The 14,249-nt window shown below is 41.8% G+C and overlaps 1 protein-coding gene across 1 annotated transcript; it reads left to right on the forward strand.

The window, feature by feature from the left end:
• Window positions 1-5,377: 5,377 nt before the first annotated feature.
• Window positions 5,378-13,214, forward strand: LOC102154391 (zinc finger protein 77-like). Its single transcript, XM_038567881.1, has 4 exons — window positions 5,378-5,503; window positions 10,131-10,257; window positions 11,555-11,615; window positions 12,056-13,214. Exons 1-4 carry the CDS (start codon window positions 5,501-5,503, stop codon window positions 12,771-12,773), a joined length of 909 nt encoding a protein of 302 aa, XP_038423809.1. The 5' UTR covers window positions 5,378-5,500; the 3' UTR covers window positions 12,774-13,214.
• The last annotated feature ends 1,035 nt before the right edge of the window (window positions 13,215-14,249 follow it).

A 14,249-nucleotide genomic window follows, 5' to 3' on the forward strand; every position in this document is an offset into this window, starting at 1 on the left:
ATAAACAAATAGGGGGAAAGGAAGGTCTTCTACACACAGAAAGCAAACTAAAGAATGGGAAAAAATTATGGTGTTTAGGGCAGCCCTGGTGGCGCAGCGGTTTAGTGCTGCCTGCAGCCTGGGGTGTGATTCTGGAGACCTGGGATCGGGTCCCATGTTGGGCTCCCTGCATGGAGCCTGCTTCTCCCTCTGCCTGTGTGTCTCTGCCTCTCTCTCTCATGAGTAAATAAATAAAATCTTTAAAATTAATTAATTAGGGATCCCTGGGTGGCGCAGCGGTTTGGCGCCTGCCCTTGGCCCAGGGCGCGATCCTGGAGACCCGGGATCGAATCCCACATCGGGCTCCCGGTGCATGGAGCCTGCTTCTCCCTCTGCCTGTGTCTCTGCCTCTCTCTCTCTCTGTATGACTATCATAAATAAATAAAAAATAAAAAAAAAGAGTTTTAAAAAAAAAAATAAAAAAAAAATAAAATTAATTAATTAATTAAAAAAAAAACAGTGAAAATAAATGTGAGCCAAGGATTCTATATCCAGCCAAGATGTCCTTCAAATACCAAGGCTACAGAAAAACATTTTAACATAAAAAGAACTTAGGAAAATCTGTCCCCTTCATCACCTCTTGTAACCCACTAGAGCATGAACTTCATCTAAGCAAGTGATATCTGAGAAAATTCAGCCAAGGTACTGATGGGGAGTGTTTTTAAAATATATAAATATACATCTAATAATAGAGCAAAGGTGGAAAGAGGGTAGAAGACTATGTGCAAATGTTATGGATCATGAGAAAGTAGAAAGAATGCAACTAAAATGGGACAAGGGAGATGAGAAAAGGAAGTAACAGAACTCATTGATGTACAGGCAGTGGGAAGGCATTAAGTATACAAAAGCAACCCTGATAAACCAGACAGTAAAAGATAAAGAAAAAAAAATACAGAACTAAGTGCTTTAAAAATGTATAAGTACAAAGACAACAGCCAGCACAAGACTACAAACATTATTAAATAGCAAAGAAAGGAGTATAAGAGAGCAAAATATAGCTTCCTGATAGAGGAAGAAACAGCAAATGATACAAAATATATATAATTATAAACACTTACAATAGCCTAGAACCAATGGCATGCCAATAGCAATGAGCACACCCAGTGTCCAGATCGTGGTTTCTCAAACCATTCTCCAACAGAATCAGGGTTCCCTGGAGAAATTAGTGATTCTAGGACTAGGGCAAGAAAGGAAATGTGATTTTTACATCAGATGAGGAGAGCCTGGAGCAGCATGTACAGCCAGAAATTACAGAAGTGCTAAAAACAAAACAAAAACAAAAAATCCCCCACAAGGTTAGAAGCATGTCAGAAGGATATGAGAGTCAAACAAAAGAGGTCTCCTTGGCCAAAGCTAGAAAAACTTGAGCAACAAAATACATAATGTAGTTTTGGATTATAACCTAAAATATAAAATATCCATGAGTTCATAGTGATATAAATAACTGATTGCATAAATACATAAATGTGGTAAATAGGTAAAACTCCTATGCAGAAGAATTCAAGAAAACTCATGTAGACAGCCTTCAGGGAGATGGAGCACAACTCCCCACTCCTAAGTGAAGGCTGCACATAATGACTTCCTTCCAAAGAGTACAGGATGGAAGTGCTTAAAGTTTACAATGGAGACATCTGACAAACACACCTCAGCCAGGTGACCAGGGTCAACAATGACAGTGATAAATCATGTTGGTAGCAGGTACGGTTGATATGATGGGATGAAAATAGCTAAAACTTGACCTCTTAGTTTTCCTCCTCAAACCCCACTGCTCTACTCTAATCATAAAGAAAAATATTGGTCATATTCAATCGAGGGACGCTCTTCAAGACACCTGCTCAGTTCTCCTCAAAACAAAGTTATCCAAAACAAGTAAAGTCTGGGAAATTGTCACAGCCCAGAGGAACCTAGGAAGACAGGATTACTAAGAGTCATGTGGGGTCTTAGATGGGGTCTTGTGACAGAAAAAGGACATCAGGTGGAAACCAGGGAAATATAAATAAAGTATGGACTTTAGTTAACAACTATGTGTCAGCGTTGTCCAGTAACTGTAACAAACATGTCAAAATAACATAAAATATTAATCATAGGGCAAACTATATATGGGATATGTGGGACAATTCAATAACAATAGGCTCACAAGCTTTCCCTGCAATTCCCCTGCATTCCCACTGTCAGATAGGCATGTGTCTGTACTCTAGCTGGACAAAGACCAGGACTATTGATCTAGCATAGAGACAGTACAGACAAGTACACTGAAGGGCCTACCAAAAAAAGGGAAATTGATCCTCACTGTATCTACTAGCAGAATGGGCAGAAAGCATTTGCTAAACCAATAGCTGCCTGTCAGATGCCAGGAGCCTGATTTGTCTGCACCAACAAAGGTGCCGTATTTGAAATAAAGCTGTGGTAAGTAAACCAACCTGCATTTCTGAGTATCTGGATGGCAGTACTAATATCCAAAACCCCTCCATCAATGAGGTGCTACTTCAGGTTTAGGATCTTAAGGAGTAACTACAGAAGCATTCCTTTGACCCTCCCCTAGGTTATAAGCCTCAACTAATGAGTTTGGAAATCAAAACTGCTATTTTGCTGGTTAATAAGTACATCTATTCCCATTATCCATTCTGGGCCCAAGAAACTAACCTCTTCTCACATCTTTATTAGGCATTTGTAATTTATAATTTTTCTAACTTTCCGTGCATAGCTTTTGCACATTTTATTGGATTTCTACATTTCACATTTGATTTAGAAGAGCTCTTAAAAATATTAATGATATTGCCTTTTTTTTGCTATAATGTTATTAAAAACACTTCCCAGTTGGTATTTCTTTATTTTTTTAAGATTTTATTTATTTATTCATGAGAGACAGAGAGAGAGGCAGAGACACATACAGAGGGAGAAGCAGGCTCCCTGCAGGGAGCCCAACACAGGATTCGATTCTGGGACTCCAGGATCATTCCCTGGGCTAAAGGCAGACACTCAGCTGGGGAGCCACCCAGGCATCCCTCTTTTGTCTTTTACTATTAGACATTTTAACTTTTTGTTTTTCAAATAATCATTATATTTTTTCTTTGGATGTCATGAATTTCACTTACGCATCTAGAAACACTGATGTTTTCTTGTAGGATTTTTGTTGTCTTTTCTTAGGTCTACATCTTTAATCCATCTGGAAATTATTTCGTTGTACTAGAAGAGAGGACCATAGATTGAATCAGCTCTTGCCATAAGTTATAGATTTTATTCTATTCTTGTGTCTGTTAATACATTTCCAAGGGCTTCTCTATCTGTTGCAGAATTTCTCAACACTGGCGTCATTCACATTTTGGGTAAAATTCTTCTTCTGAGGGGCTGATCCTGTGTATTTTAAGATGTTACAGCATCCCTGGTGTCTACTAAAGATGGCTTTATACTCTCTTCATATCCCCATCAATGAACCAAAAACACCTCCAGATATTTCCATATGTCCCCGAGGTGCAAAGTCAGGGAACTGACTGGGAACTACTGGTCTCTTCTTATAATGGCAACAGACCGTTTCAATTATTTGTGCATGTGATCAGAAAATTCTTCATTCTTCATTTAGAATATTTGCCTTGCTACTCCTTGCACTACTTTTCAGAGACTCTTTTTTATTTATTTATTTATTTATTTATTTATTTATTTATTTATTTATTTATTTATTTATTTATGATAGGCACACAGTGAGAGAGAGAGAGAGGCAGAGACACAGGCAGAGGGAGAAGCAGGCTCCATGCACCGGGAGCCCGACGTGGGATTCGATCCCGGGTCTCCAGGATCGCGCCCTGGGCCAAAGGCAGGCGCCAAACCGCTGCGCCACCCAGGGATCCCCTAGAATTATTTCATTATGATGCCCAGAGAAGTTCCTGATGAAAATTTCATTGGAAATTTCACTAAACTTTATGGCTGTGTCTAGAGAGATGTGGTTCTTTGCATTGAGAAATCTTCAGTCCCACCAAGTTGCTTATGTATCATGAAAGTGACACCTGTTACTCCATCAGGAAACACTTATAATTGCTGTCACGCAGATCCTACATTTGGTGTTAAGCCTATTCCTCAACATTTTATACATACACTTCAATGCCTTTGTATATATATATATAATGAAAATGCAATTTTAGTCCAATTATATATATATAATATATATATATTATATATATATATTTAAGTTTTATTTATTTGAGATAGAGCAAGCAGGAGCAGGGGGGATGGACAGGTAGAGAGGGAGAAGCAGCCCCCCCATCCCCGTGCTGAGCAGGGAGCCCAACATGGGGCTCAATTCCAGGACCCCAGGATCACAACTAAGCCGAGGGCAGACACCCTACTGACTGAGCCACCCAGGGACTCCTACATTACATATTATAAAATATTTAATGGTATCTGGTAAATGGACTCTTTCCATCAGTTCTAACAGTTTATATTTTTGTCTTTAGCTCCCTCAAGAAAGCAAAGCTACCACCTCTAACCATCACACCTACTTCTTTCCTATTCTTTTTTTTTTTTTTTTCTTTAGATTTTATTTATTTAAGAGGGAGAGAGAACGCGCAGGGGAAGGGCAGAAGGAGGGGGAGAAGCAGAGTCCCCGGGCAGAGAGCCCGCCCCACTCCATCCCAGGACCCAGGGACCAAGACCTGAGCCGAAGACAGATGCGTAACGGGCCGAGCCTCCCAGGCGCCCGTCCGGGTCTTTATTGGATGAATCGGTGCCCCCTACACAGAGCCAAGGAGACCACGAGGGAAGGACACAGAATATACACGCAACAGCAGCAGGAAAAGCCCCGGGCACCCATTAAAACACATTAAAACGACATAAATGAAATCTTAAGGCAGCAAATCAGAGTCAGATCTGTTTTAAGTGCACGTAACACAAACTTTAAAGAATCAATACGTTTCGAGATCCAACCAGCACAATGTGCATCCCTGAAAATGCAGCCGGGAAGGCGCTGAGACCCTCGACGTGGCGGCGCGGGGACCCGCCTCCGGAGCCCCGGCCTCCCGGCCCGTGCCCACCGGCTCCCGGCAGGGGGCGCCCCGCGGGAACGCAGACCCCCGACTTCCGGCCGCAGGGCGGGGCGCCGCGCGGGGGGCGGGCTCGGCTCCAACCGCACTTCCGGCAGCGGAGGCCCCGCGGGGAAAAGGGCTGAGGGGGACGACGGCGTTTCCGCCCGGCTCGGCCACGTGACTCCGCGCCCCGCGCGTCACTCAGACGGGGGCGGTGCAGACGGGCACACCGCCCAATCGGAGACGCTGGGACAGGAGCCGCGTCGAATCAGGAACCGCGGGAGAGGGAGAGCCCGGACCACTGTCCAATCAGGGCAGGGGGCGGGCCACATCGCAGCCTGGGCACCTGCCCCGCGCAGCCCCAGGTGCCCCGTGCGCGCCGCTCTCACCTGCCGAGCCGCGGAGGCGCGGGGAGGGCCCCCGGGAGCCCGGAGCGGGGCCGCGAGATGGTGAGTGCGCGCGGCCCGGGCCGAGATGCGGGGGTCTGGCTCGAGCCGGCTGCAGGCGGCCGCGGGCCCGCGTGTGCCCGCCCTCGGGGTCCCGACCCGAGTGTCCGCCCCCGGCTGTGGGGGGGTCCCCGGCGCCCTGTCACGTTCTCTCCACGGCCGGTGTCACAGACACGGAGACAGGGTGTGGCAGAGAAGGTACCCAAGAGAGGTGCGGTGATGCAGTGGATGTGTTCTGGTGCCCGGGGGACCGAGTTTCTCAAACGCAGAAAGCGAGGGTTAGGGTCAGCACAGCCGGACAGACTCCAGGACAAGGAGTTGGGACCACGTCGAATCGGTAGATGAAGTCGAGGACGGACGGACATCCACCCGGTCCTGAGCTTTCCAATCCATGGACTTGCTGTGTTTCTCCATTTGGACTGAAAACAAAACCTCCAGTACTGGTGCTGATTTAAAAGGTGTCTTTTAAAATACTGTTCCAAAAATTTTAAATAATTAATAAATAAATAAATAAATAAATAAATAAATAAATAAATAAATAAATATTAAAATAAAATAAAATACTGTTCCTGGTTAGAAGTAAATTCACGTTTGAGCATTATTCGTCGAGCCAGTGTCCTTGTTAAGTGCACGGATTTTAATTGACCATCTGTAAATTCTTTGAGTCTTTATATGCAGAAATCTTATCTACAAGTAATGATGTCTCAACCCTTTTCTCGTATTATTTTGCTTTTCATTTATGATTCACCAGGGCCTCCAGTTCATTGTACAATAGAGGACGCTATGTGTCTTGCCTTCTTGACAAGGGAACTGTTTTACTCTTTCAAAATTCTTAACATTGCAGTAGGTGTTTCCATGCACCATCTTCCACAATCAGCCAACTAGCACGTCCTTCTGGTTCCAGAGTATTAAATGCTGCTATACATGAATAATGGTAATGCTCATTGCTTTCTATGGAAGGACATGAAATTTTTTCTGTATTTTCTTTTTTTTAAAGATTTTATTCATGTGAGACACACAGAGAGGCAGAGACACAGGCAGAGGCAGAAACAGGCTCCCAATGGGGAGCCTGATGCAGGACTTGATCCTAGGACCCCAGGATCATGACCTGAGCCAAAGACAGATGATCAACCACTGAGCCACCCAGGCATCCCTGATTTTTCTGTATTTTCTATTAATGGAGCAAAATGTATTAATTTATGGTCAGTCTTTAGACATTCTTGCATTCCTGAAATAAAATGAGCTTGGTTGTAATTTATTATGCACATTATTTCTCTATATGGTAGTAATACATTTATCTTTTTTTAAAAAGATTGATTATCCATCTATCTATATCTATTTATTGGGAGACTGTGGTAGTGCACAAGCCAGGGGGAGGAGAAGGAGAGGGACAAGCAGACTGCACTGAGTATGGAGCTCAATATGGCGCTTGATTTCACAATCCTGACATCATGACCTGAGCTGAAATCCAGAGCTGTATGCTTAATGGACTGAGCCCCTGGAAGTACTCAGAATTCCCCTCTGGCAGTCATCAGTCTGTTCTGTTTTTATGGATCTGTGGCTACTTTTACTGTTTTTATTTTATCTTGCCCTAGTTTGGCTTGCTTGCCTTCTCATTCCATATGCTTTCACTGTCTCTATTTTATTTACAGCACTTACCCTTCACCTAGATTATATCAGATTTCCTTATTTTCCTCCCACATGAGAATTTAAGACACAAGTGGTTCAGAATTCTCCTCTTTTTTATTTTTTTATTTATTTTTTTATTTTTTTTTCTCTTTTTTTTTTCTCTCCTCTTTTTTAAAGCACTATACCCTGTAGCTGCATGTAGTGGGAATTATCACCTAAACCAATTTTTAGCAAATGAATGAATGAGAGTTACAGATGTATAGAGAAGTAAGGGCTGAGACAAGGGCTTTACCAGAAGGAGCCCAAAAATGCGTGAAATAAGAATGTTTCATGTTTCTAGTCTTCACAGATCTGCACTGCACAGTCTACTACAGTAGCCTCTGACCACATGAGGCTGTTGCATTTTCGAAATACAGCTAGTCAAAACTGAGTTGGGCTGTATGTGTGAAATCCATACCAGATTTGTAGCACTATGACAAAAATACAGAATATCTCAATAATTGGGTACATGTTGAAATGGGCAAAATAAAAGTTTAATGGGCAAAATAAAAAATATTAAAATGAAAGGCATCTGAGTGGCTCAGTTGGTTAAGCATCTACCTTCAGCTCAGGTTAGGATCTCAGGGTCCTGGAATCAAGCCCTGCATTGGGCTCCTTGCTCAACAGGGAGTCTGCTTCTCCCTCTCTCCTTCTGATTGTGCTCTCTTTCTCTTATTCTCCCTCAGATAAATAATAAAATCTTAAATATATATGTAATTAAAATGAATTCAATACATCTTTTTTATAAGGTGGTTACAAGAAAATTCAAATTTAGATACACTATATTATCTTCCACTCTGATGGTACTGCTCTGGATCAGAGGTTGACAGACCACAGCCCACAGGCCAAATCCAGCCTGCCACTTATTTTGTAAATATACTTTTACTGACACACAGCCACAGCCATTCCATTCCATGTCGTCTGTAGTTACTTTTGTGGCACAAAGGCATAGCTGAGCAATTGCACGGAAACCACATGGCTGGAAAAGCCTAAATGATGTAACAGCCATAATCATATTGTAAGGTGTATGTATGTCTAGAATTACAGCTACTAGGACTTAAGGCTTTGAAGACAAGCAGACTTACAACATTCGAATTGGGTAAAAGTGAGTGTTACTGACTGTCCTTCTAACTTTCCTGTTACATACTGATTATGATATCTACTTGGGAGATTTATTATGAGAAACAAGCTAAAAAAAAAAGAGAAACAAGCTAATGTTTGGAAATCTCTGTGTCAAGTATTTCACACATCAGGGATGCTCAGTAGTACATAGTATTGTTAATACTGATTTGAGGCTGTTATGGGCATTCATGGCTTTAAAATATCACATGGCACGCAACAGTGGAAGAGTTCACCGAATTTGTGGATAAAAGTTTGTTGTGAGACAACGCTAGATACCACTGTACTCTAATTAGAAGACCCAAAGCAGCTTTACTTACCTCATAAGAAGAGTGTTTCCATCTGGACTTCTAGTTCTGCTGCTGTTTATTGTACAGGCAAATTGCTGCACCTGTACTGCAGTGTGGCAGCCTCTATTTGCACTTGTGCATGCAGAAGCCAATGGAATGATGTGCTTTCTCAAAGGATAAGCTTTCTGGGGATCCTGCAGGCCAATGGAGTACCCGTTCCGGGGCTGGGCAGTTAAGCTTGTCTGCAGGGCAAAGGGTGTGGACTGCTTATTGTGTGTAGAGAACCAGGAGGCTGGTATATAGGTCAGTGCCTCTGGATTTTTACAGTGGGAACAGATGTTCTGGAGGAAGGTGCTACCTGAGACCTTTATGAATTTTATGATCTCAGCAAATTCACAGGCAAACCCTTCTGGATTTCAATTTATTCACTTCTACAGTGGAACTCATAACTGCCTCTTCACAGAACCAGGGCACACTTTTCCTGGACAGACAAGGCTGTTCTGACATCTTGCAATGTCAGTCTGTCTGTTGAAGGAGAGCTGTCACCCATAACTAGTGGTTACCAGCACCCTGGCCCACGAACGCAGGCCCTGTGGTGAGGTCTGAACTTCTGCCTGAGCTCATTTGCCAATACACTGCCTGTCTCCTAGAGAGAATGTAGGAAAGGAAGGATTGCTGTTTTATAGAAAAACAGGAGACAGATAAGTATTAATGCCTCTCCTGAAGAATATTCTTATTCTACCAGGTGGACCTGCCAGTTGACAGTGTATCAGAGTTCAAGGAAATATGTCCATTCAGGGCCTGGGTTGAGGGTTGGGCATAACCAGGCCCCTTAAGAATCAAATTCTTGGTGGGCAGAGAAGCAGGAAATGCTCCCAGGCCCTCAACATGTTTTCATTCATTAAAACCTCATCTAGGTCCAATGCTGGCTTCATGTGCTAAGGCCTGTAGAGGACAGTGAAGAAAGAGAATAATTTTTTTAAGATTTTATTTATTTATTTATGAGAGACACAGAGAGATAGAGAGAGGCAGAGACACAGGCAGAGGGAGAAGCAGGCTCCATGCAGGGAGCCTGATGTGGGACTTGATCCCGGGTCTCCAGGATCACGCCCTGAGCAGAAGGCAGATGCTTAACCACCAAGCCACCCAGGCATCCCAGAAATCCTTTTCATCGCAAGGAACTGATGTTTTTAAAGAGGAAATCATTGTTTCATTTGTATAGTATTTCTTTCATATCTCTGACTTATTGTGGACTTCTTTGGACCCTTCAGGTGGAGGGGAAGAGTGAAAATCGTCACAGACTGTGGCAGGATGAGCTCATTAGAGATGCTATTAAATCTACAAGGCCAGCTGGCATCCCTGAGGATGTAAGTGCTGAAGACAGGGAAGGAGATAGGATGACACAGCCCTAGAGTTGATGGGAGGCCACAGAACTACGTGTGAACTTGCTGTGACTCAAGTCCTGGTTCCCCAGTCAGCTTCCCCTCCCCCTTCCTCGCACACACTGGTGGAGAATAGTACCCTGTTGAACCAGAATCTGTGGGATGTTTCAGGACTCGGTGGTTTTTGAGGATGTGGTTGTGGACTTCACCCCGGAGGAGTGGGCTTTGCTGGATTGTGCTCAGAGGAGGCTCTACAGAGATGTGATGCGGGAGACCTGCAGGAACCTGACTTCAGTGGGTAAGGATGGCTTCATCCCCTCACTTACTCTCTAGAGTATAAGTACCTGCAAGCTATTGAGCTTGTTCCAAAACTTGAGCTGAACAATGGGAATTTGTAGCTAAGGAAGACAGACATGGTTACATTACTAGAGGATATAGTCTAATAACTTTCTAATGTATGTATTTGAATCTGCTACTTTCCCTTTTATTTTTTTATTTTTTATTTTTTTGGTTTATAAGAAATTTTATTTCTTATATTTTTTTCCTAAATACTTTATTTTTTTAAATTTATTTTTATTGATGTTCAATTTACTAACATACAGAATAACCCCCAGTGCCCGTCACCCATTCACTCTCACCCCCCGCCCTCCTCCCCTTCTACCACCCCTAGTTCTTTCCCAGATACTTTCCCTTTTAAATGCTTTTCACCTCTGTAAGGGTTATAACTCTTTGCTTTAAGAGGAACAACCCTTGTTGGGGGAGCATTACATTTGGAAATATTTTTTTTAAGATTTTATTTATTTATTCATGAGAGAGAGAGAGAGAGAAAGAGAGAGACAGAGAGACAGAGGGAGAGAGAGAGAGGCAGAGACACAGGCAGAGGGAGAAGCAGGCTCCACACAGGGAGCCCGATGTGGGACTCGATCCTGGGTCTCTAGGATTATGCCCTGGGCCGAAGGTGGCGCTAAACCGCTGAGCCACCCGGGCTGCCCTACATTTGGAAATATTAATTAAAAATAAATTACTCTTCTTACTGAGGAAGTTTCATTTTGTCAGACACATTGGCATCTTTTTTTTTTTATTTTTCCCATCCTCACAAATATCTTTGTTCACACTGAAAAACCTTCCATATTTTCTCTTTTAAAGTTAGTATTGAGCATGTGCAGTTTGTCCAATTCCTTTCCACATTGCTTTCCTGACAACAGGGTGTTTATGTCGCCATAAATCTCAATCTTCATGGAGTATTTCCAGTAAATTGCACACCATTTTGGCCTCTTGTCTTTGTTGTTGTCAAAGTCCTGAAATAGCCAAAACTCTTCAAGGTTTGTTGTGGTCCTTTGCTCAAAAGTACATTCCTCCTTATAAAATTTGTTTATTTTTTTGGATCACTATTTGAAAAGAAGTGTGCTCCCAACTTATTTTTTTTGCCTTCATCTCACCAGTTCTTTCCAAAGAAAGAAAGTTTTGTTGCTGTTTTTCATATCATAACACTCAAAACCAGGTCAAATCCTCTATAGTATATGTTTGGGGAAGAAATATGACATGAATGGACTACAGTAAGATTCAGAAAAAATATTCCTGGTCCTTCATTGTAGGTGAAAACTGGAAATGCCATGGTATTGAAGATCAGCACAAGAACCTGGGGACATGTATGAGGTGAGTGGCATCAACTTGAGAGAAAGCAGGTCTCAGGAGAGAGTCTGAGTATGCCATGATATTAATGTGTGTATGTGTCTCTGTGTGTGTGTGTGTGTCTGTGTGTGTGTACACATATGTAGGTATACATCAGATGATGAGTATTCACAGAGAATTTTCACCAGTTCTATAAAAGTGGTGCATGTGTTGATTACTTGAGATAGTTCAGTTGTAAACAGCCATCAGGAAACAAAATCCAAAAGGTAAAAAACACTGAAATGGTAAATGGGACAGAGCCCTCAATCAGAGCATTTAGCTTATATACCACTTTAGAACAATTCTGACAGGGCAGGAAATGTACACATTCATTGAATATGGTAAAAACGTAATCCTATTAATTGTTAAAAGCCATCAGTGAATTGTTAGCTAATCACTGGTAACATGATGCTTATTTGTAACAGGTGTCATGCGGTGGAGATACTCTCAGAAAATAATGGAACTAATCAATGTGGAGAAACCAACCAGATTTCAAATTTTATATTGCATAAGAAACTTTCTACTGGAGTAATAAAGTCCTATGAATACATTAAGTTTGAAAAAGCCATCATGGATACTACATCCCTAAAGAGTCCCATAACATCACTTCAACATGGACAGAAATCCCATCGATGTAAGGAATGTGGGAGAACTTTTATTTGTTACTCATCATTTAGGGCACACATAAGAGCTCACACTGAAGAGAAACCGTACACATGTAAGGAATGTGGAAAAGCCTTTATATACTTCTCCAAACTTAGGGTTCATATAAGAACCCACACTGGAGAGAAGCCTTATGAATGTGAAAAGTGTGGGAAAACCTTCAGATCTCCCTCAAACCTCTGGACACATAGGGAAACTCATACTGTTGAGAAACCCTATGCCTGTAGAGAATGTAATAAATCCTTCTCTTCTCCCTTGTCTCAGAAAACATGCGAAGGTTCACAGTGCAAAGCCTACGAATGTAAGGAATGTGGGAAAGCCTTTCTTCATCCTTTTTACCTGATCATACATGCAAGAATGCACACTGGAGAGAAAGCCTATAAACGTGTGGAATGTGGGAAGGCCTACAGCTGGCCCTCTGACCTCAGGATTCACATGAGAACACACTCTGGAGAAAAGCCTTATGAATGTAAACAATGAAAAAAAAATGAATGTAAACAATGCGGGAAATCCTTCAGCTCCCCTTCATCGTTTAAGGGACATTTGCGAACTCACACAGGAGAAAAACCATATGCATGTAATGAATGTGGAAAAGCCTTCAGCAGTCTCTCATACTTTAGAACACACGTGAGGATTCACACTGGAGAGAAACCCTATATATGTAAGCAATGTGGGAAAGCTTTCAGTTGGTCATCATCATTTCGAGGACATTTGAGAACTCACAGTAGAGAGAAACCCTATAAGTGTAAGCAATGTGGTAAAGCCTTCAGTAGACTCACATCCCTACAAAGACATGTGAGAATTCACAGTGGGGAGAAACTCTAAATGTAAGCAGTGTGGGAAAGACCTCTGTGGTACCTTATCCTTAAAAAAAAAAAAAAAAAGACATGGAAACCCTAACAGGAGGGAAACCTTATGTCAGTAAATGTGGGAAAAACTTCATGTAAATTACATCACTTATTGTGCACAAAATTTACATACTATTAGAAAAATTTTATAAGCATTTTATTTATTTTTTTTTATAAGCATTTTATATTGTTGACATTATTAGTGCCTTAAAGTAGACTCCTATCACATTATTTCTAGTTCTTTCTGAGAAAAACATTTAAGAGATAAATACTCCTTTAAGCATTATTTTGCTAAGGCAGCCCTGACAAATTGCCACAAAGTTGGTAACTTAAAGGAACAGAAATTTATTCTCCAGATCTGGAGGCTAGAAGTTGGAAATCAGGGTGTCATTAACATTGGTTCCTTCTGGGCTCCTGGGTGGCTAAGTTGTTTTAGCATCCAACTCTTGATTTCAGCTCAGGTCATGATCTCAGATTGGTGAGACTGAGCCTCATGTGGGCTCCCTCTCCCTTTGCCCCCTATCCCCACTCATGTTCTCTGTGTCTCTATTAAACACACACACACACACACACACACACACTGGATCCTTCGGACGGTTCTGAAGAGGAACATGACCCATGTCACTTTACAAGCTTCTAGTGGCTACCAGCAACTCTTAGTGTTCTTGACACTTATCATTTCAATTTCTCCCCCCGTCTTAACATCACCATTTCTACCTGCTCTATCCCCTTTTCTTGTAAGGACACGTGTCTTAGGATTTAGTGCCTATGACCTAATCCAGGATGATCTCATCTTGAGATACTACATCTGCAAGGACTCTTCAAATAAAGATTCAGAGTGGACATATCTTTTAGATGGCCACCATTTTGCCACTATATACCCTGTCTGCCAAATTACATATGTTTTGATACACGATATTTTAATTATGAATTGCTTACATAGAAATTATTTACCCTATAAAGTCTTTTGGAACAGACCTTTTGAAGTGTATTTTTAAAATGTAACTATTGGGATTTTATTTTATTTATTTATTTATTTATTTATTTATTTATTTATTTATTTAAAATTTTTATTTATTTATGATAGTCACACACACACACAGAGAGA

The sequence above is a fragment of the Canis lupus genome, chromosome 20, assembly GCF_011100685.1.
Source record: "Canis lupus familiaris isolate Mischka breed German Shepherd chromosome 20, alternate assembly UU_Cfam_GSD_1.0, whole genome shotgun sequence".
NCBI lineage: Eukaryota > Metazoa > Chordata > Mammalia > Carnivora > Canidae > Canis > Canis lupus.